The sequence below is a fragment of the Leguminivora glycinivorella genome, chromosome 21, assembly GCF_023078275.1.
Source record: "Leguminivora glycinivorella isolate SPB_JAAS2020 chromosome 21, LegGlyc_1.1, whole genome shotgun sequence".
Lineage (NCBI taxonomy): Eukaryota > Metazoa > Arthropoda > Insecta > Lepidoptera > Tortricidae > Leguminivora > Leguminivora glycinivorella.
The window spans coordinates 7,744,299-7,768,755 of record NC_062991.1 but is presented as its reverse complement, the minus strand read 5'-3'; the positions used below and the strand labels follow the sequence as shown (position 1 = coordinate 7,768,755).

The window sequence follows — 24,457 nt, the reverse complement described above, 5'->3', positions numbered from 1 at the left end:
TCTTTGCAAGAATATCTCTGACATCTTTATTGTCATATTCGCCTCCATTGTCACTCAAAAGTGTCTTTATTGGGTGACCTTGATTGTGAGCTTCTAAAATCATTTGTTCTAGTTTTTGTTTTACTTCAGACTTGGCTTTCATAAAGTAAATCATACGATATCCAGAGTAATCGTCACGAAATAGTACGAAATATCGTAAATCTGTGATAGAGTTGGGAAATGGTCCGCACACGTCACTATGAATTAGCTCACCTGGATGTGATGCTCTACTTCTCGTACCGAATTTTAGCTTGTGCGATTTACCAAAAATGCAGCTTTCACATAATGAATCATCAATGGGAAGCTCTATCCCTAACTCTCGTTTCACAAACGCTCTAATATGCCGCTTATTCTGGTGGGCAAATCTCTCATGGTAAAGTTGAGTCTCTGTTGTCAGACAGGCTACCATCTTCTTTGGTATGACATTCTGGACATCTAATTTATAGAGACCACCAAATTTGTTTCGTCTTCCGATAACCTTGACATTTCCATTTATAGATATACTGCAATTTTGAGTTGTAGATATAAACTTGCTATCGGGATTCTTATCGTGAGCTGCTAGGACCGAGAATAGATTTTTCTGGATACCTGGAACATACCATACATCTTCTAAAGTAATAGTTGAGACTTTTTCATTAACATTCGTTTCTAAGACTACCGATCCTTTTCCTTTGGCTTGTAAAACATGACCATTGGCTGTTGTAACGGTATGCCTGTCATCAAAATTATTGAAAGTTGTAAACAAGTCGCTTCTATTTGTTATATGGCTAGTGGCACCATTATCTACGTACCAATTGTCCTTGTCATGCTCAACGACTAAGACTTCTTCCTGCACCAGCATTACTGTCATATTAACTACTGACGCTTGGGAAGTTGATGGCGTACTTTCGCCCTTCTGTGCATTTATGTTCTTCGGAGGTTTGCCATCTCGTATCCACTTTTGACAGTTCTTGACACGATGACCGATTTTAGAACAGTAATTGCATTTAATCTTTTTATCTTTGTTTTTCTTATCGATTACTCGAACATCATTTGAGTGAGTAACTAATGCTTCTTGATCAGGCACAGGACCCTTGATTGATCTTTCGTAAGCACAAAGATGATTTGTCAAACTCTCTATTGTTCTATCTGCTTTCGGAACTAAAAGCCAGCTACTTTTAAAAGTCGAATATTCCTCACTTAGTGTATCAAGAATTTTGCAGATCAATAATAGTTCGGGTAACTCTTTATTATCTTTTTTCAAGTCTTGATTAAGTTCGGACCAAATATTCTTCAATTTACTCATGTGAGTCGCTATGTCATCTTCTGGACTCCTTTTGAATCCAAAGAAGTTCATGCATAGATTATAGCTTTTGTCTTCGTTAGTTCCGTCAAACAATCTATGGAGTTCTAACCAGACTTCTCGAGCAGTGTTGTACCGCATGACCTTTTGAAGTGTTTCATCTGTCATGTTGCTTGTTAGGAGAAGCAGAGCACTGCAGTCAGCCTTGGTGTAGGTAGCAAGCTGGTCTCCTGCTCCTGCTGCCGCTGCGGCCTCTGCTCCCTCTACTTGAGCGGGTTTCGCTAATTTGCCTTCAACAACATCCAACGCATTTGGAATGCTTCTTAAGGCGATACATATCTTATATTTCCACGTTGACCAATTTGTTTTTCCTTCTAGGTTGCCGATCAACAATTTTGTAGTCATTAAATTATCCATTATTACTCTGGGCACATCACCTTTTAAAGTTGGGAGTCGCACTATATATTAATACTTTTGGAAGCTTAATGGTGACTACTGACTATATGGAAGTAATTAAATATGTATATCTATATTAACGAAAAGAATCTCAAAAAGCAATGTACAACGTATATTGAATCTAAAATTTTCAGAAGTCTAATTGACATATAAACATTGTTGCCTAGTAACCACAATTTTACGCAATGAGGTTTTAATAAGAGATTCAATGTATATTCGTGATGGCATCTCTCGCTGTCCGATGGAAACAAAAGAGAGGAAAAGATTATTCGATGAATTCTCACATTTTGTTGGACGTAGCCTTTTTAGTTTCGCCATGTTTGTCTGTCCGTCCGTCCGTCCGTCCGTCCGTCCGTCTGTCCGCGGATAATCTCAGTAACCGTTAGCACTAGAAAGCTGAAATTTGGTACCAATATGTATATCAATCATGCCAATAAAGTGCAAAAATAAAAAATGTAAAAAAAATGTTTTATTAGGGTACCCCCTACATGTAAAGTGGGGGCTGATATTTTTTTCATTCCAACCCCAACGTGTGATATATTGTTAGATAGGTATTTAAAAATGAATAAGGGTTTACTAAGATCGTTTTTTGATAATATTAATATTTTCGGAAATAATCGCTCCTAAAGGAAAAAAAGTGCGTCCCCCCCCTCTAACTTTTGAACCACATGTTTAAAAAATATGAAAAAAATCACAAAAGTAGAACTTTATAAAGACTTTCTAGGAAAATTGTTTTGAACTTGATAGGTTCAGTAGTTTTTGAGAAAAATACAAAAAACTACGGAACCCTACACTGAGCGTGGCCCGACACGCTCTTGGTCGGTTTTTTTCAGCTCATCTCTGCCTCAGCAGAAAGACAGTACTAATCTTCTAGCACAAGTTGCCTTGTCGTGCGCGAGTCCTTACTTGACGTCGCGCTTGATGTAAGGACTCGCGACAAGGCAAGTTGAGCTAAAGGGTCTGGTGTCCAATATCTTCATTTACCCTATTTCTAAGCAATGAGAATAGTGCACTAGGTGGCTATTTTAAATCGCTCGACATCGTCGTCTGTGGCTGCATATAATAGTAGGCGCTAATTACGTCTGGCAGACGCTGCTAATTTAAGCTAGCGAAAATGGGTCTGTAGTACGATATTAAGGCAAACTTCAAGCACCTGTATCTATAGATTCGACTTTTTAGATTAGACAAAATAAGATTATTTTTCAGATTTTAAGTATTGATTAATTGAATAAAAAACACAAAAAAATACAACAGCAAAAAAAAAAAAACTTAAGAAAGTAAACCGTTTCCTTTATAAAATGTTTAAAAAGAAATAAATATACCTGTTTTACTTTATTAGTAGATAGGAAGATTAGATTAGTAGATAGAAATCTGTTTACTACTGAGTATTACGCCGTGTCTTGCGTGGGCGACGGTCGCCGTCGCGTCTCATACTTCCATATCGATAACGTTTGATTTCGTATGCGTCGCATCGCCGTCGCGCGACCATCACGCGACCGTCGCCCACGCAAGCCACGGCGTTAGTGTGTCCGTCAGGATGGCGTGACAGTTGTCTGAATAGTCACAAAATTTAACCAAATAACTGTACTAGAAAGCGGGAAAACGTAGCGCTGCGAAAGCGTTGCCAGTGAGAATTATAGATTACTAGCTTTTACCCGCGGCTTCGCTCGCGTTAGAGACAAAAAGTAGCCTATGTCACTCTCCATCCCTTCAACTATCTCCACTTAAAAAATCACGTCAATTCGTCGACTCGCTCCGTTTTGCCGTGAAAGACGGACAAACAAACAGACACACACACTTTCCCATTTATAATATTAGTGTAGTATGAATATCGTGTGTGTCCGCTAATGAGGGCATTGCTATTATATTAGTAAACCTTTAATTGCACTGACCAGCCTTGACTTGTATCGGGGTCACGAAACATAATAAATAACGCGTTTTATGGCACAATAAACTGTACCCAGTCGTTAGTATTTCAAAATGAATGGAGCTGTGAGTAGGTAAACTTTCATTTGTCTTGTGGCGGTAAAGCTGTAAGTATACAAGGTGTAAACCTAATACGGGAGAACCTCTTAACGGTGGTGAGTATAGGACAGCTTTTCCTTAAAATTTTAATATTTTTTTTATCCATTCAAATTAATTCGGCCCGCAACGTAATGCAAACACATTCGCGTTAAACGCTCGTGACAGTTGTCATTGATTGTCATCGCAACCCCGTTTGAAGTACATTGCTGCTGAGAAATTTTTCAAAAATTCGTAATGGGGTAAAAATTAAGAGTAACTCAAAAACACCTCTTAAATAATGATAACAATATTGAATTATATGCCTGGTTTCATTTATCAGTTTATCACCCTTATTACGTTTACGCGCTGTATAATCGTAGCTGTAACACAAATAAATGTTGAATTAATAGGGTCATTTTTTTAAAGTTGTCCACCCCACTTTTTTTGTCTCATGGGTATTTTTTTGTGCGATTCATACTTAGAATCGCGCGGAAAAAAAGATAGTCGCTCCGTGTAAATTAAAGAGACGCGAAGATAGCACGAGCGAGTTAAAGCACAAACGTTCTAATAGAAGATGGCGCTATCCATACGTTTACTATTTTCTCCAAAGACATATAGAGGTACTAGCTTTTGCCCGTGGCTTCGCTCGCGTTAGAAAGAGACAAAAAGTAGCCTATGTCACTCTCCATCCCTTCAACTATCTCCACTTAAAAAATCACGACAATTCGTCGCTCCGTTTTGCCGTGAAAGACGGACAAACAAACAGACACACACACTTTCCCATTTATAATATTAGTATGATGTTACTCCGTATAGACGGATAAAGTTTAAGAAAACAACGTAAGTACAGTCAAGTGTAAAAATATGGGTGCGTACAACTTATCAAAAATATGTCCCATAGCACTTTATGTCGGCGGAATAAGGTCTCGGTACATATTTTTAAGCGGATAAAATCGATACGTATTTTTGCACTTGACTGTACCTCGGAACCATAGAGAAAAAGGTACGGTGGGCTAGATAGCGATACACCTTTGGGGGACTCTCGGCTAGATGGCGCTAATAATGATATTTGACATTTTAATACATAGGTATCAAGCTGAGAATATGAGCTAAATTGTCAAAACGGGTTTAAAAGTTTTAAGCCTGTGTCTATGCACTGTGACTACACATTTTTTGGCAGTAACTCTCTAGAAACAACCCTTTGTTTTCTCTCTAATGTCTATTATCAGTGGATTCTGCAGAAACTGTTTAGTTAAGAGGCATCTCTGGCTCTGTTCGGCTCAGCATTGCTTGAGCTAAAAATGTTACAGTTAAAAGCTTAACTCAAATATAGTACCTAAGCTTTATTCAAATATCGAATAAAAATATCTAACGTTTCAGAAATACCACCGGGTGAAAATCCCCCCAACTCCCAACCTATCGATCCGCGTACAATTCTACAGATGCACCTCAACATTCGCATTTCTATCGGCCATCTCAAATTCTTTCTATCCTGGGTACTTAGCCAACGTCACAATCGCTACGTAGCTAGCTCTCACCGCTCTTCTGTACTGGAGCGACAGAGCTAGACTGCGTTTCTATCGATACGAAGCGTCAACGATTGTCACTTCTGCTAGGCCGGCAGAAAACCGTATATTTCTGCACGTATTCTTCGAATATCAACTCTATAGTTTTACACTCACAGTTTTTTACAGTGACTCTTCAACCAAATATGACTTTGTTGAAATTACAATTACGAGTAACCTTCGCTGCGTCTTCGAAATTTAAAATTTTGAGCTTTATTTGTGCCACTCGTAGTTGATTTTCAGACGTCAGCGTTGAGAGGAGATGCAGTATTTTTGATATTACTGACGAGTTTTATTTGTTTTTCATAAGTTTCACAACCTTGGTACTTTTATTATTTGGTACATTCAGAAATTATGAGGCCAATGTTAAAGAACTATGGTTCAGGCTGGTTATAAACCACATTGGGTGCATTGCATACTTTGTTTATTTTAAAAGAAATGTAGATTCGTCGCTCCGTTTTGCCGTGAAAGACGGACAAACAAACAGATACACACACTTTCCCATTTATAATATTAGTATGATGTTACTCCGTATAGACGGATAAAGTTTAAGAAAACAACGTACCTCGGAACCATAGAGAAAAAGGTACGGTGGGCTAGATGGCGATACACCTTTGGGGGACTCTCGGCTAGATGGCGCTAATAATGATATTTGACATTTTAATACATATCAAGCTAAGAATATGTGCTAAATTGTCAAAACGGGTTTAAAAGTTTTAAGCCTGTGTCTATGCACTGTGACTTCACATTTTTCTTAGGCAGTAACTCTCTAGAAACAACCCTTTGTTTTCTCTCTTATGTCTATTACCAGTGGATTCTGCAGAAACTGTTTAGTTAAGTTAATCTCAAATTCTTTCTATCCTGGGTACTTAGCCAACGTCACAATCGCTACGTAGCTAGCTCTCACCGCTCTTCTGTAGTGGAGCGACAGAGCTAGACTGCGTTTCTATCGCTACGAAGCGTCAAAGATTGTCACTTCTGCTAGGCCGGCATAAAACCGTATATTTCTGCACGTATTCTTCGAATATCAACTCTATAGTTTTACACTCACAGTTTTTTTTACAGTGACTCTTCAACCAAATATGACTTTGTTGAAATTACAATTACGAGTAGGTAACCTTCGCTGTGTCTTCGAAATTTAAAATTTTGAGCTTTATTTGTACAACTCATAGTTGATTTTGTGACGTCAGCGTTGAGAGGAGATGCAGTAGATTTGATATCATATTACTGACGAGTCTTATTTGTTTTTTCTACTCCCGTACTGTTATTCGTGAGTTACAAGGTCGTGCATAGAACTTAAAAACCCTACATAAAAGATGTCAGGACAAGTCTATCTAGTCTATACCCTGAAAACATTTAGTAGAAGTAGCACGATATAGCTGTTACAGTTCAGTAAATACATTGCTACCAACTTAACAAACCAATTCGCAGAGTCGAGACTCCTTCGTTTTCTGCTGCGTTCATTGGCGACGCGTCGAATCGCATTCAAATGTATGAGAACTCGATTCAACTCGGCTCGATTCGTCTTAGTGGTCAGGCTTCAAAGAACCATACCATAGACAGTTTTATTTTCATGTTTGCACTCAAACTGCATATTCAAAATGGTAGGCGGTCCACTAGATAACTAAGATGACTGAAAGTAGGTATTTGTTGATTTATAATTTTCTTTCAAAATAAGTGCTTGGTCGTAGAAAAAGTATTGTATGCAATGGTGTTTAACTGAGTCAAAAAATGCTCGTGGCGTCTTTATTAACAATTTTCGGCTTCGCCTCAAATTGTTACCCACGCCACTCACCTTTTTTGACCTCTTTTAACCACCAGTTGCATAAAATACTATTTCATAAGTTTCACAACCTTGGTACATTATCAGTTGGTACATTCAGAAATTATGAGGCCAAAGATAAGGAAATATGGTTCAGGCTGGTTATAAACAACACTGGGTGCACATTTTGTTTATTTTAAAAGAAATGTAGATTTACCGCACAAAATTTGAGTGCAGTCAGTGTTTTTCAAACTTTAATAAGATCTTTGGTCGATAGCAGGTTTAGCATAAAGAAAAGTTTGCAGCTCTGCAATGTAATGCCCTTAATACTGTTTAGGGTTATTAAATAGATTCTCATCACAATTCATTAAATATCGAAAGGGATCCCTTTTTATTCCGGGGAAAAAATGTTCCACGTCCTTCCCCGGGACTCAATTTTCTTGGTACCAAATTTGAACTACTACAAATCAGATCGGTTTAAGCCCGAGATAAAACAAAAAGACACACAGACACACTTTCGTATCATTGTTCTGATAGTCGTTTCAGCGGACGGTCTCATAGCCAGGAGTCTCGACCAACATTCTGAGACTCTCGCTAGGTGGCTGGATCAAGGGCCGCAGATGCAGAAGGCGGTGATTCTTTAAACACGGCCCGGATAGTCCGACGGTTCCTCGCTCTGCAGCCCTAACCACCGGCAGCTTGGGCCCTGCCCCGCTTGGCCAGGTTAGGTTAATAGTTATTGTGTTTCGACCAATTTTTTGTCGGCCAGTTTTATAATTACTAAATGATTATTCGACGAAAAGTAAATCGGCGTATCAAATTTCTGCTTACCGACTCCGTTTACGAACGAATATTATGCGAAATGAGAATTTTCCAATCGTTATTCGGCCAAAAAAGGCGTCGGCGAATCGTTGTTGGCGTACCGAAAATCGGCGTATTTTATTTCGGAATATCAATCGGGCACCTGTAAAAACCCTAGCCTAAGAGAAAAGATAAATAAATGAAAATTATAATGGAAGAATTTTAGGTATAGGTTGCTAAGCATTGGCAATGCGATCTCTGAAATATTCAACCGAAGCCTTCGCAGCGGATGCACGAGTCAGTCGACTTCCGATTCGATATCGGCCGAAATAACTGCCGATTTAGCTCTTTTGACGACGGAGTACGTAGCCAAATGCACGAACGCTCACGATAATATCGATATCGTAGTATATCTCTATCGTCACACCTCGTCATCGTCGTCGGCTACGGCACTGGCACGGCACGACACGGCAATAAAGGGTCTGCTAGGCTTTCTGGTATAGTTGGGTTGGCAAGAATAGTGCCGCAACCCATCACGCAAAACAGGCGCAAACTTATGACGTCGAGTAGCGGAAACCAAGCCCCCGTTTACCTATAACCTAGCACACCTTGGACAGTGGCGATCAAATATATGAAATAGGTGCGTTCCTACGCACACGCACACAGTACAAACTCGTGTAGGTAAACGCCTACCATACTTGTATAACTAAGTGAGATATGGCAGGTTGTCTGGTCGCGTTTTTGACAGGCGGTAACTGTGAGGTACTAACCATGAGCGGGTGGGCGTCATTTTCAGCGGGTAGCTAGAGTGACCATACTGTACGGTGGTACTCTTTAATCTCTTTATTCTACTGTATTATTGGCAAGACAGAGCCAGACGTCGTTTCGATCGACGTCTAGCGTCAAATATTGTCATTCGGCTATGCCGGCTGGCTGTCCGGTTTTCAACGGTTTCAAAAAGGAAGCCAATCTGTTCTCGAACGTCGTGAGCTGAGTGAAGTTAGCAGTGTGTTGAATAATTGATTGTGGTCTGCCACTAATTTCGTGCCGATGAAGTGAAAAATTGGAGACGTCGTTGACAGTTTTAGCTTGAGTTAAATGTGACAGAGGCCTGTTTCTTTTATCCACGAGGACTGTCCATGAGGTTAGTGCTCAAACTCAGTAAAATTAATGACCTTTAATATAATACGCGTACTCTGCCGGATACGCAACTTTCTCTTCGGGTGTTTTTTGGCGTCCCTGCGCAACGATGATCGCTTACCGTAAGACGATCTGTCTTTTCGGTAGCCGCTTATGGCCTAAAAAAGATAGAAACATTTAAAGTAAAACAATAATATTAATCAGAGTTTGAGGACCACTAGCTACCTCTATCAGCCTAATTGACACAGAAACGCAAATTGCACTGAGTGTAAAATAAACAACGTCGATACAGCGGTCAGTGCGACGGACTGCTTTGATTACTTTGTAAAATGTACCTATTATTAGAATCCGTGTCAGTCTGGATCAAATTACTAAGAAAATACGACTTCCTTAAGGCACTCATCCTACCGCCAACGGTGAGCCATAAAGCACCGGTTCCACCGCGAGCTAATAAACTATGAGCTATCAGCTATAAAAACGAACCAAAGATAATCATTCCCGCGTAAATAAAAGAGACACGACGATGTTTATAGTTACTCGCCCAGCGGTGAGCTATCATTATCGCCGTGTCTCTTATTTGCACGGCCGTGCTTATCTTTTGTTCGTTTTTATAGCCGGTTCAAACGGTTATTATTTTATTCAATACTAGTTTTTGCCCGCGGCTTCGCTCGCGTCAGAAAGAGACCAAAAGTAGCCTATGTCACTCTCCATCCCTTCAACTATCTCCACTTAAAAAATCACGTCATTTGTCGCTCCGTTTTGCCGTGAAAGACGGATAAACAGACACACACACTCCCATTTATAATATTAGTATGGATATTACAATAAACTACCAGTGAAAAGTTCCTTATTTTCCAATATTCCTTATAAAACTTATAAATGAATATTCCATTTCTCCTTTTAGTGAAAGTAATTAAATGGCGCAGCGGCCATCGCGCGCAGTGACCGCTGAATATTAAATGCAGTTTTTTCCACTAGGGAACTATTTGTACTGCAACAGGCTTCGTTCTAATAGTTCACTTTTATGAGCCTTATTTCGATGTAGACAGGTTGGATGGTCCTAGAATTTTATAGATATCTCATAGATATTTTCTGATATATGTTTATGTTTCCGAAAGACAATGTGGTTCTGCCGGAGAGTATGACGTGGGATATCAGTCCGAATTCAGATATCGGATCGGATAAGGGTCCCCCCACATCTAGCGTCTCGCGAGCGTCGCGTCGGGCCAACTGTATGGAAAGACGCCGCGTCGACGCGACGTCGACGCAGCGTCAGGCTTTGCCCATACAGTTGGCCCGACGCGACGCTCGCAAGACGCTAGATGTGGGGGGACCCTAATGTGATAACGCACTAAGGGTTAACCTTGACCTTTAGGTTAAAATGGCCTCTCACAGCATACAAAGGGTTTAGACAAATACAGACTGCCATGTCACTGCAATTTAGCGTATGGTGGGCATAAAAATTGTAGTCCGATTGTAATAAAGTCTATCTTTTTCCGGCCTTAACCATTAAATGCATGACCTTGACAAAATTTAAAATTTGAATTTTGACATGCTGTCAATTGAGTCAATAGATGATGCATATATACATCACTATGCATTTAAGGGTTAAAGTGGAACTATTGAATTAAAAGCACGTAATATTTGAAACAATATAATTGGAAGTAAACCATAAAATAAACGTAAATAAAACACTCAAATGCAAACTTATAAAAGCCTAGTCGCCCTCGTCTCCGCCCTCTTCCTCCTCGTCGAACTCTCCTTCCTCCTCGGCCGTGGCGTCCTGGTACTGCTGGTACTCCGACACCAGATCGTTCATGTTGCTCTCCGCCTCCGTGAACTCCATCTCGTCCATGCCTTCCCCAGTGTACCAGTGCAAGAACGCCTTGCGTCTGAACATAGCCGTGAACTGCTCAGAAATACGCTTGAACAACTCCTGGATGGCCGTAGAGTTTCCAATGAAGGTAGCAGACATCTTTAAACCACGCGGCGGGATATCGCACACGGCTGTCTTCACGTTATTCGGAATCCATTCCACAAAGTAGGAAGAGTTCTTATTCTGAATGTTCATCATCTGTTCATCCACTTCTTTCATCGACATGCGGCCTCGAAACACGGCCGCTACGGTCAAGTACCTTCCGTGACGAGGATCGCACGCCGCCATCATGTTCTTAGCGTCGAACATCTGCTGAGTCAGCTCAGGAACTGTCAAAGCTCTGTATTGCTGACTGCCTCTCGACGTCAACGGCGCAAATCCGGGAATGAAGAAATGCAGACGAGGGAACGGCACCATGTTCACAGCCAATTTCCTCAAGTCTGCGTTCAGTTGGCCGGGGAATCTCAGGCAGGTAGTCACCCCGGACATGGTCGCAGATACCAGATGGTTGAGATCTCCGTAGGTCGGCGTGGTCAGCTTCAGAGTTCGGAAGCAAATGTCGTATAACGCCTCATTGTCGATGCAGTACGATTCATCAGTGTTTTCAACCAGCTGATGGACGGATAAGGTGGCATTGTACGGTTCTACTACAGTGTCAGATACTTTAGGCGAAGGTACGACGCTGAAAGTGTTCATGATGCGATCGGGGTACTCCTCTCTGATCTTTGAAATGAGGAGCGTTCCTAAGCCTGCCCCGGTGCCGCCTCCAAGAGAATGTGTTAGCTGGAAACCTTGTAGACAGTCGCAGCCTTCTGCCTCTTTCCTGACGACGTCTAAGACTGAGTCTACGAGCTCGGCGCCCTCGGTGTAGTGTCCTTTCGCCCAGTTGTTGCCGGCGCCGGACTGTCCGAAGACGAAGTTGTCCGGGCGGAAGATCTGTCCGAAGGGGCCGGAACGCACGGAGTCCATGGTGCCGGGCTCGAGGTCGACCAGGATGGCGCGGGGCACGTACTTGCCGCCGGTGGCTTCGTTGTAGTAGACATTGATGCGCTCGAGCTGCAGGTCAGAGTCACCGTGGTATGTGCCCGTCGGGTCGATGCCGTGCTCGTCTGATATTACTTCCCAGAACTGAAAGAAAGACGATTCTTAGCCCACGTTTTTCTGCATTAGGAAGGAGATTTCCTCTTGTTTCACTCACTTCAAATACGCGTTTTTGAATATTATTATATTATTGTAAGAGTTGATTGGGGCCTACGTTTATCGCACAGGCTCGGCATATTATGTGTTCCAAGGGACTCGATAATGCGCAGTCAAGAATTCTCGACATTTATTAAGATTGAAGGCAATTTAATCATATAAAATTTCGTAGAGACCTTTGAAAAGTTGCTCATTTTAATATTAAACTTGTCTTAGCTATAATAATATGCCTTTAAAAATTACAAATTCACGCCTGAAAGGGTTGAAAAGAAACAAATTATGTGATATTGTAGTGACAGGAACCCAAATTAAAATCTTAGCCAGTCACCACACGGAGCCACGCAATTCCTTAAAATATACCAAAAATATTCTTACCTTAGCGCCAATCTGGTTCCCACACTGCCCCGCCTGTATGTGTACGATTTCCCTCATATTTATTTAACTAATTTGAACACTTATTAGCTTCTCTTGAAGCCGACCTAACTTGCCTTATTGCCACCAACTAGACTGACGAAAAACAATTGAGTGTCACCCGAGTTGAAATTCGAACGTCGGTGATAATGATTTGAAATTGTTTGACAAGTTTGGCGGCCAGATGCTTTTTATTTGTATTTAAAATATGATAAAACTCTGTTAACTTTCCTTTTTATAGCTATATTTTTTTAGCAAAATGTATATATAATTTTTATAAACTTATCTCAAAGAATCTTATTATATTTTTATTAGACATAAAACTTAAGTAACAAATAAATAATACATATCTAACTCTAAAAATAACAATAAAAAACAACTTAAAATTAAATTAAAAACTAAACTAAACTAAAAATAAACTAAAATACGTCTAAATATGGCCCCCGCGGCATGGTGCCAAAGATGCTGGCAGCATTCCCTCGCTGAATAGCAATGCTAATGCGTTGCGAGAGAAAGCTGCCAGCTCTCTGGTCACCGGTAGTTTCTTTGAGCTTTGCGCTCAGCTCTTTAAAAACCTCACGGGCGCTTGGACCCCATGGCCCTAGGGTCTCGACGCCAACTGCCCTAAAATGGTATTGGTGTCCGAGACCCCGATATTTTGTCATCTTTTTTATTTCAGCCGCCTCCGCAGCTGCCCCAGCCCTGTTTGAGGTTCTTGGAAGATGAGAAGGTGCCAGTGTATCGACGCATGTGGCGTCCCAGACTAGCACCCGTCCCATCTTCCAAGGAACTAGGGTCATACCGTCCGGTCTCTTGCCATCGTCCCTCGAAACGCCGTTTGGTTCAAGGATGGCCGGCGCGTTGACGGTAGCAAGAGACCGGCGTATAATGTCATTCAGGGCAGAGTGTCTGGAGAGGCGACCGGCACTCAGTTGACAAGAAAGGCCATGGTGTCCAAGCTCGTCGACGGTTGTGCCGCAGGGGCACCTATGAGGGGTGCAGACCTTTACTCCGAGCCTGAGACTCACGGCTAGGCGCAGGGTATCAGGCTCAAGGTAGGTACCACTGGGAGGGGAGGGTAAGCGTGCAGCCACTGACCGGATTCCTTTTCTGCGGCTGCGAACAGCCGCGCCCGCGTTGTGGCAGTGGTACTGGGACTGGAAAGGAGTTCGTCAAAAGTAATTTTACAAATAGTGTCATCCCAGCAACGTTGGATGTGTAATTTTTCAGGTAAATTTTGGCTCGGACAAGCCGTCAGCCAAGCGTTTCTAGCGTCCGTCAGGCACGCCGTCTCGTAGTTTAAAGGGCAAGCCCTTAATATTTTACCCACGAGGGCGGAAGTGCCGTAGACGGATGATAGAAACGCCGGCAAAGCAACACTAGAAATTTTGCGCGTACCCAACCCGCCGAATCTGATGGGAAGGGACGCCTGGTTCCAGGAATGCTCGCTGAGCTGAATGTTTAAAATTGACTCTAAGGAGGATCTAATGAGGTCGTCAATAGGTGATAATAAATTTTGATGCTTCCAAAAAGGGCAGCAGCGAAGCAAATAGGTAAATTTAGGTACAAATAGGCAGAATTTTAAAATAGTCAGAGCGGAATGAGAATTTATCTCGAGTAAGCGATCGGCGCAGTTTTTGAATTTGGAAGTCGCGTTTGTAATGATGTTAGGAATAGCTTCTTCGAAGATGGGTGACCCTAGGAGGTTTAGTGAGTCCTTGTTGACAAATTTAATGTTAGGCGTAATTGCCTGAAATTTTTGAATGGTGTCGGGATTAAAACTGGTGAGATATAATTCGCATTTATCAGAATTTAATTCAAGTCCAATTCGTTGAAATTTATTTTTTATTTCCAATAGGTCAGCCAATACCGTATTAGCATCACCTCCTAGGGTACCGTCATCTAATAATAAGAATCTTTAATATCATGTATACAACCTGTTAAAAAAGTGTGATATTTACTCTGATTTAATCAATGTCAACCAATGTCAACGGTTATGTCATGTCAAATGTGTTTATTTCACGAATCTAGAGAATAAATTTATATTTCTGGTTTATTTATGCACAGATTTATGATTATTCATTTTAGTTGGATTAAATAAAAAGACAAAAGTGTCTGGAATAACGGGATCTTAGTTGGTCTATAAAAAGACAAATTGTGCAACTACAAACTACACCCTGGCGAACTTGCATTGATTTGCACTTAGCTCTATGCATCCAATTTTATCTTGCGAACGACTTGATGGAAGGAAACGAGTGGAACTCACTTCCTGCAGATATTATTCTCCGCTATAACTTGAATATTTTTAAATCGAGAGTGAATAGATGTGTAAAATACTTCAGAGAGGTTTGTAAACAAAAACATGCTTCATCCTAATACATCAGTGTTTACCATCATCATTGCGTCAGATCAGATGATATTGTGGTCAAATGACCAGAAACTACAAAAAACGAATAGCAATTAAAATAATTGTATTATGTATAGAGGACACAGTTCAGATAAGAAAGCACATCAAATATTTTATATTTTATGTTGTGTAGGTAAATTACATATTTAATGATATTGAGATTCATATTATCTTTTTCTTCTGTGACAATTTGATATGTTTTCTCTGAAGAAGAACGACGTATTATTAAGCGATAATATAATTTATTGAAATTAATTTCCATAGAGTACCTAGTCTGCTCATATTCTTTGATGAATACTTTTGCATGTTAAATTGTATCTTGTTATTTAATGCATGTTAATTATAAGATGTAATGTTTTGAAAAGAAGTTGCCCGCCGAGTTTCTTGCCGGTCCCATAGTGGATACCCCCCTCCCAACTGAGGGGGGGACTGAAATCTTCTCGAGGCTGAGGCGTAGGGTTAGAGCCGGCGTAGCTTTAATTGACGTTCATATGCGCATTGTAATATGCCTACTTGAAAAATAAATATTTCATTTTCATTTTCATTTTCATTTTTTCATTTTCAATGCCATAGGTATGTTATTCATTCACTGGCCTTAACGTCTATTGAAGACGATTTATGGTGTAATATTCGAGAAACACCTTTTCTGATGACTTTATTAGACCGATACGAGACCGGCATAGTCTACCGCAGGACTGAGAAGAAAAAATTGCGGAAATTGGCGCCGAAACACCTTGGCGTCGCTTCTGTCTCTTATCAGCGAGTGCAACAAACCATGACTCATCGCAATTTTTGCGACCTTCTACAATGTATTTAAATGTGTTATACACCGTGTTTCACTTAACACTAAAAACCTGAAAACAGTTTGTTCAGAATCGAGAGTAGAATCGATTGAGCTATATCTTAATGGGGGTAATATTTTTATTTAAATTAGTATTATTAGTTATTTTTTACGTGCCCATTCTATTGTACTCGTAATACAACATTGTGTATATCGCATTGCTAGAGGTTGTTTACCTTTTTTCAGTATTTAGGGGTATTAATACTGGCCGGTTACTTGGACGATTATTTTTTCCGCTACTAGTTTGACGTTGTTTGTCAGTTCAATCTTAATGTTTATCATAAGTCATAACAAATTGAACTCGTACCTAATTACAACCTTGTCATTTTGAATATTGAGTTTATTTGCTTACTGCGATTACCTGTCCAATTTGAAGTTTACTGTGACAAAGCTTTAAAGTGTTTTACAGTGACATCTTAGCTGTCTATTGGTAAACCTTATGTCGTTGCAGTAACGTACACAAATAAATAGTCTTATGGTTTATGATGGTAGTTAGCAATTATTTTATTGAGTGTAGAGCTAAAAGTCAAGTAGAGCTGTACAGAAAATTTAAAATTCAATTAAAAAAAAAGTAACGATCAGATTAAAAGATGAATACTCTAGATGAGTTTAAAAAAATAAAAATCAGTTGGGGTGTCTGAGGTTTTGAGTGATACCGGAAACACCGTGTATAGGCAAACCTTTATATATGTTTCTATAGTTTTCAACTGCTTGGCGACTGTAACTGGCAAAATACATTTTTTCTTATGTTCGTGCTTATTCTATGAAATTACAACAAAAAATATTCCTTATTACAGATGAAGCAAAAAATACCCTTAAGCATAGAACGTACCTACGCAAGAAATACTTTATTATATTTTACCAGTTCAAAGAAACAGTCTTTTAGCAATTGAAAACTATCAAAACATTAGTAGGAACAATCATAGAAGTGTGTTTGCTTTGAACTATATGATTGTGTGTTTATTTAGTCATTTATCTAATAATTACAGTACAGTGATACCGTACAAGTACTGAGCAATGCAATCAAGTAAGAAAAAAACTGCTTATTCACCCAAGGATTGGTCGTATAATGGATGGAACGTAATTGAAAGGTATGTATGAAGTAAGAACAATAATTAATAATTTTAATAAATTTTCAGTTCTAGACCAACTTACCAAGACACACGATTATCATGCTAAAGTCTGACCAGAAGTACAAGAGGGCACTGTTATAGGCTAGTTTAATATACTTAAAATAAAATATTTTATGCAGTGCACGAAATAAAGCACCACATAATTGGAAGAAAAATGTGGACAGTAACATAACTATGTTTAAACATAATTTCTATTTAATAAGTCAAAGAGAAAGATATAAAGTAAATGAATTGACCGTGACGTCACTCCTCAGTATTTCATAGTAATTCCATATGAGCAAATCGTTTTGACGCTGATTTGACTAGTAGGAAACTAGCCTATTCTGATGTATGGGGTGACAGTTCTAAAGTAATAAGTGAAAATAGTTCAAAAAAACAACAACAAATTCCGCAACATATATCTCGCTACGCTCACGGTTTAATGGGATGACGATTTTGTTGTGTAAGTTTTTTCTTGCAATTGGTGGGTTTCTCAAGTCTTTCAAATTGTGGTAAGTATAATAACTGTCTAGCCAATGCTATTTAACATTTTTTTTACTTGGTCCTAGAAAACTATTCTTTGTTATTGTTAACTGTTATTTCAGCAAAACAACGGCGTCGGGTTGCCTACTCCAAAACAGACGAGAAAATTGTCGATTAAACGGTAAGTGGTACTACTACTTAATGGCGCAGCGACCCAAAATGAGTCTTGGCCTCCTTAGCAACGTCCCTCCAGTTTTCTGCTTGGAGATCGTGCAGATCCGCTTCAACGGCGTCACCCCAACGATTCTAGGTCGTCCATTTGGCCTCCGTCCTACTGAGAAACCTATGTATGCCCTTTTCGCGCCACGATCATTCTCCATTCTTAAAACGTGGCCGAGCCAATGGAGACGAGCTTTAGTCTCGCCGATGATGTTAGGTGCAGCCACGAGGTTTTAAATTTCGGCATTTTTGAGGAGCCTAAAACTACCATCCGCTCTTCTCACAGGGCCCAAGATCTTTCTTAGCACTTTCCTTTCTGCCACCAGTACCTTGTTTTTTCTTTAAGGGTCAGTGTCCAAGTCTCGCATCCGTACATGAGTATTGGCCGTATGACGGTCTTATATAAACGTATTTTTGTGGTCTTACTCAGGAGCTTGGACACCAACACCTTATGAAGGGCGGTACTACATCGCAAGGCGTTTTGGATTCGGTAAGTGGTATTTATATGTATTTATATTCCCTGCTTGGTATCTACTTAATTTCTTTCTGCAACATAGTGTTGATTCTGAATATGCATTAGTCTTGATTCTTGATATCCAGGCTACTCAGCAAAAAACTAAGATAGGAATTTACAAGACCGTTAGCGTAGTATAATAAAGAGTACTATCGTACAGTATGGCCACTCCCACTCCCCGATGAAAGTGCCGCCCACCCCGCTCGGTTACCTCACAGTTACCGCCTGTCAAAAACGCGAACAGTCTACCTGTCATATCTCACTCATACAAGCACGGTACGCGTTCACCTACACGAGCTTAGAATATGTGCAAGGGACGTGCCTCTTTCATATATTTGATCGCCATTGTCCGAAATGTGCCGTTAGGGTGTTTTCACATTATCCATCTTTGACATCTGCCTTTTACATCCTTTCTACATCCGATATCCGATCGAATAATTCCAAACGCGCTTATACGACATCTACTTATATACGGATAGCCTAACACTTTAAAGGACACAAAACTCTTCAAAATACCTTACATATCCGCTGCACCTTACATATACAATGAACATAAGTAAAATATATTCTGTAATTTTGTTATTACCTTAAAACTATTTGTATCAATTAATTAAATTTGACGTGATACTCGTAGGTAAGTATATCAAATCCAATCAGTTAATTGAAAGATTGACCAATGTAACTCGTGCTAGTCATGTTATGCTCTATTTATGTATCTCCGTCACTGAGAATACAATTTATGAAATTGGGTATCATTCTGTCAGAAGCGCTGGTAGCCTAGCGGTAAGTACTTGCGACTTTCGTTCCGGAGGTCGCGGGTTCGAACCCCGGCTCGCACCAACGAGTTTTTAGGAATTTATGTGCGAAATGTCATTTCATCATTTGATATTTGCCAGTCGCTTTTCGGTGAAGGAAAACATCGTGAGGAAACCGGACTAATTCCAATAAGGTCTTAGTTTACGTTTCGGGTTGGAAGGTCAGATGGCAGTCACTTTCGGAAAAACTAGTGCCTACACCAAATTTTGGGATTAGTTGCCAAAGCGGATCCCAGGCTCCCATGAGTCGTGGCAAATGCCGGGATAACGCAAGGAGGATGATGATGGGTATTATTCTGGATCACTTTTATCGGCAGCTGACTGTACTGTACCCGTCTATAAAAGCATACAGTATTTTTCAGTACAGATGGTGTTTTTTTTACGCACTAGTGAGAGAAGTGGTTCATTATATGCCAGGTCGAAACTTCGGAGGCTCATCTGTACTGAAAAACGTCGTACGATACACGTGCGAAAAGGAAATTCGTAATGTACTAATGTACTATTTCAGTACAGATATGTGGCTCTTTTCCGCACTAGTGCGCAATGAGTTTTATTTCTTGTCAGGTCGAAACTTACTACTTAATACTCAATGTACTTTTTTTAAATTGTGCAATTAAGTTTAAATAAATAAACTTCAAAGGGCCATCTGTACTGAAGAACGTACATCACACACGTGCGAAAAGGAAACTTGTTACTGTCGATTTAAAACACTCCCTTCGGTCACGTTTTAATTTATCAATACTTTTTTCCAACTTCCTTTTTTCCGCACTTCTATTGTAAAGGACTATTATTTTCCTGGCAAACAAAGCATAAACGAATCATAATATGGCAAATTATTTAAAATCATTACCTAGTCATTTTTATGTATTTAAGGAAGCATTAATAAAATCTGTATCTTCGGAAACATTCATAAATGGATGCCGTGAGGCTCCCCAATCTCCTGTAAAAACGGTTTGTCTAAAACCCGCTTAATTTTAATGTGCCCATTAATTTTAAGGCGCCGTGCTGGGGTATTATTTAAAAGGTTCAGGGTTGCCAGCAACAAGTGTTTGTAAACTTATATTTGCACCGCAGATAAATACTCGTAGTCTTGGCTAAGACTGTACACAAAAGTAATTTAATGATTTTTTGTTGTATCGATATTAATAAATCCGATTTCGAAGTATATATTGTATATTGTCGAAAACAATTCTTTCTCCAAGTACAGGGGAAAATCTAAAAATAAAATATAAGTCAGTGCACGGAGTCTAGCCGTCGCGAGCACTGATCCCTGATGAATTGATGATGGGTCTCCATTTGACTCGAAACATCTCGCCAATTGCGATTTAGTAAAGTAAGGTGCATTATGGTAATTCCGAAAGTCGTCTAATTTCGAAAGTCGCATAAAAATCACCATTATTTCCATCATATCAAGATTCCCCTTTCGGTATTACCCGACCATTTTGGTCATTCGGAATTTACCCTAATGCACCTTACCTACTTAGATCATCGTTTATTTAAATACTTATATCTTACGAAATTTTAACACTATAAAAATAAGCATGTACGGAACCTACATAGTAGGAGAGTCTGACTCGCATATGTCCGATGTTTTTTTTTGTTCTTTGAATACTGGAATTACTGGACATATTAAGTAATTAACAATTTTTTAGCAAAATCGCTTTGAGTTAAAATTGAGGTTACCTTTATAACTGTTGTACAATTTTTAATACAGAATAATTAATGTCTCATAAATAAAAATCGTATTAAAAAGCTCGCCTAAAACTCTTAAAAGCATTTTTGATTTGATCAGTCCATTGTAAATCCTTTAAGTAATACTATAAAATAAAATACAGCAACCACAGAACGTTTCAAGTAGATCCCCTGACACTGGTGTAAATCGGATTACAGGATTTGGTACGGACAGTAAAAAATAAAAGATCATCCTATTTAACCTAGCCCGGCCGTTGACTCAATAAGCTGGTTTAACTGGTGTGCAATGGGCCACTATTTACTACTATTTACTAGATTTTGCCTGCTTGAGAGCCTGTGTGGTGACGGGTTAAGAATTTCACCACCCCCTTTCTTCCCGTGGGTGTCGTAGAAGGCGACTATGGGATATGGGTTAAATTGTGGCGTAGGCGAGATGCTGGCAATGGCAACCTGTCACTGCAATGTCACAGTTTCGTTTTCTTTCAACCCCTTATTTGCCAAGAGTGGCACTGAAGTTTTAGTAGTTTCATGTGTTCTGCCTACCCCTTTATGGGATACAGGCGTGATTGTATGTATGTATGTACTAGATTTTGTCCGCGATTCGAAAATTGCTGAATGCTGCATACAAACTTCCACCCTCCATTTTAGGGAAGTGAGGCGTTAGAAAGAGAGAAAAAGTAGCCTTATCACTCTCCATCGCTTCGATTATCGACCGGTCTGGCGCAGTCGGTAGTGACCCTGCCTGCTGCGCCGCGGTCCCGGGTTCGAATCCCGGTAAGGGCATTTATTAGTGTGATGAGCACAGATATTTGTTCCTGAGTCATGGATGTTTTCTATGTATATAAGTATTTATATATTATATATATCGTTGTCTGAGTACCCACAGCACAAGCCTTCTTGAGCTTACCGTGGGCCTCAGTCAATCTGTGTAAGAATGTCCTATAATATTTATTTATTTAATTATCTCCACTTACAAAATCAATTCGTCGCTCCGTTTTGCCGAGAAAGACGGACAAACCTACAGACACACACACTTTCCTATCTAAATATATAAAAGAAACTATAAAAGAAAGTGACTGACTGACATATCAACGTATAGCCGAAACCGCTGTTCCTAGACATTCCAAATTTGGTACGTTAGGTTCCTTATAAGGTGTAGAGGAGCACTAAGAAAGGATTTTTCAAAATTCACGTCCTAATAAGGGTTCAAAGTTTGTATGGGAAAACAAGATTAGATTTTATTACAATTTTTTTTTATTTTCATTTTGCCTAGTATTGATTTTTTTAGGGGAATTTTACTATATAATTTACTTTTATCCATACTAATATTACCTCTATAAATGGGAAAGTGTGTGTGTCTGTTTGTTTGTCCGTTTTTCACGGCAAAACGGAGCGACTAATTGACGTGATTTTATAAATGCAGATAGTTGAAGGGACAGAGATAACATAGGCTACTTTTTGTCTCTTTCTAACCCCTCCAATTCCCTAAAATGAGAGGTGGAAGTTTCTATGGGACATTCCGCAAGTTTAGAATTTAACGCGAGCGAAGCTGCGGGGAAGAGCTTGTTGTATATAAAAATTACAAAAAAAAAAATATTTTTGGAAAAAAATATGAAAAATGCCGCCTATTGCGACCTGAATAAAAAAAATAAAATTAAATTTGAAATTTCCTTGAATGAACAAAAGTGGCAACCCTGTTTCGTGCTGCGAGGCTGAGATTTACACACTTCCTTGCCTACTACATTATGACGTCATCATCGTACATTGCCGAGTCATGAGGTCTCGGGAAATTTGTGAGCGGTTTTAAAATATACAATTTAAACATGCTTAGGTACATAAGTATTCTTTGGATAACCCGATGCTTTAAAAATGCCTACAGTCGATTGATAATCGATTGAATCCATAATAGTACATTTCGATACAAGTGCGGAGAAGAGGAAGTTTCTAAAAGAGTGGCGATAAATTAAAACACGACCGAAGGGAGTTACACCACCAGCTAACGTGCTAAACGGTGGTGTAACGGTTTAGCACATTAGCCGCGATAGCTAGAGACGCGGGTTCGATTCCCGGCTTCGCCACCAGTGGGCTTGATCGCTTTTCCTTTAGTGTATGGTATCTATTTCAGTTTATGATTTAGTAAATGTCATAATTTTTAGGCAGAATCTCCCACTACATAAAAAGAATAAGTATAATACCTACTCACTTATAAGTAGCATAAGGCATAAGTCAAACTTTCTTTAATAATAACTTTTATTATTTGTTTGATTGAAAAAGTTTGATACTATCTACCCAATCTCAACTGAATTCGTCAATAATTTGATATCAAGTTTTTTTTTAGGTACAATAAAATTGTACTTACTTACTTTAGGATATACGTATCTTTATTTTAAATCTAGTAATTGAAGCCTATTTGTTCTAAAAGGCTTAAATAAATAAATAAATAAAATAAAATAAAAATTGTTTATTTCGGACCAATTAAAAATCCATAGAACTTGTTAGTATAGACTTAATATCTAGGTTGTTAGTTACTTAATATCCTAAGAGTAGTTTTACAACTATATTTTACACTTTAACACTTTTACACTTTTTTAAACTTTGCTTTGAATTTTTAGAATACAGCCCCTCTGTAGGCCTAGCACATGACGGCCGCGAGAGTATGTCGCCGCGAGATAGATGACACGTCTTCTTCTAACTGCATTAATGACATAAGGACGGGTAGTCTATCTCGCGGCAACATACTCTCGCGGCAATCATGTGCTAACCCTGCTGAAGTCTAAAATCTTAACGCGTAGTTTACAAGAAGGTCATTTATCAAGTAGGACCTGAGGATTTTTTTACTGTTTGTAAAAGGCCATGAAGTCTACAGGTCAGAGCTACTTTAAAGGGTTATCTTGGATTGCATGCCGATTGTCAAGCAATCCCCAGCACGATATACGTGACCTTGACATGATAGCGGCCGAAAATCAGGCCGACGTGGAGCGTGGGTGAAGAGAGCTTGTTTTTTGTGGTTTGATAAAATCTTCTTCTTCTTACTAGTACAAATTTAATGCAAGTTTTTTAAATTATAAATGGGCTTACTCTTGGAAACAGATTAGCCAAAGGCAAATACGTGGCCTACGATGGAGTGAGCTCGCCGAGAAGATGACTGTTCACCCTTGATTCGAAGGTTGCCGGGTTAACGCCATTATAAAATGAAGAGCAATATACTGGGTAATCACTTAATCAGGTTTGATTTTATACTTTTAAAATAAGACCTTTGTATTTTAGGATCATGTATTAGCGATCTCTTAAGGTCCTGTAATTACTTATATATACTCAATCATATCTCGCATCGGTCTAATAAGTCATCAGAAAAGGTGCTCCTCGAATATTAACATCATAAATCGTCTGCAATAGACGTTAAGGTCAATGTTGATGATGCTCAATTCATGTTGCCTGTCCACTAAAGTGAAGCGAGACACTAAAGTTCATTTTGAAGCTTGGCTCTCAAATTAGCAATCTCATTACCCCTTTTTGCAACATTTTGTTGCACTTCGCGAGTGATCGTGGACACCGAAATTCGTAAATGGCGCCTTCCTTTTTTGCCTACTTCAGTTTTTTTATTATTTATTTATTAACATAAATGTATACAGCTTATACAAGTACAGTGTCCCACAAAACAGTTTCCACGGTTTGACTGTGGAGTTTCCACGGTTTGACTGTGTTAAGATAAGATAATCATTTATTTGTTTGCCACAATACATACAAAAATTACACAATTAAGGCGTAATTTTATTACACTGATATAGAGGTAGAAAGAGCTAGTTCCGCAGAGCCGCGCGCCTGGGTTCACTGAATCACG

The 24,457-nt window shown here is 39.4% G+C and overlaps 2 protein-coding genes across 2 annotated transcripts in view; both read right to left on the bottom strand.

Annotated features, from left to right (window-relative positions):
* Window positions 1-24,457, bottom strand: part of LOC125237420 — a 411,697-nt gene that overhangs the window by 110,560 nt on the left and 276,680 nt on the right. The gene's annotated exons all lie outside the window — the stretch shown is intronic.
* Window positions 10,690-12,633, bottom strand: LOC125237421 (tubulin beta chain). Its single transcript, XM_048144481.1, has 2 exons — window positions 12,498-12,633; window positions 10,690-12,053 (listed from the first exon to the last, which is right to left on the bottom strand). The coding sequence occupies exons 1-2, from the start codon at window positions 12,552-12,554 to the stop codon at window positions 10,767-10,769; spliced, it is 1,344 nt and encodes a 447-aa protein (XP_048000438.1). The 5' UTR covers window positions 12,555-12,633; the 3' UTR covers window positions 10,690-10,766.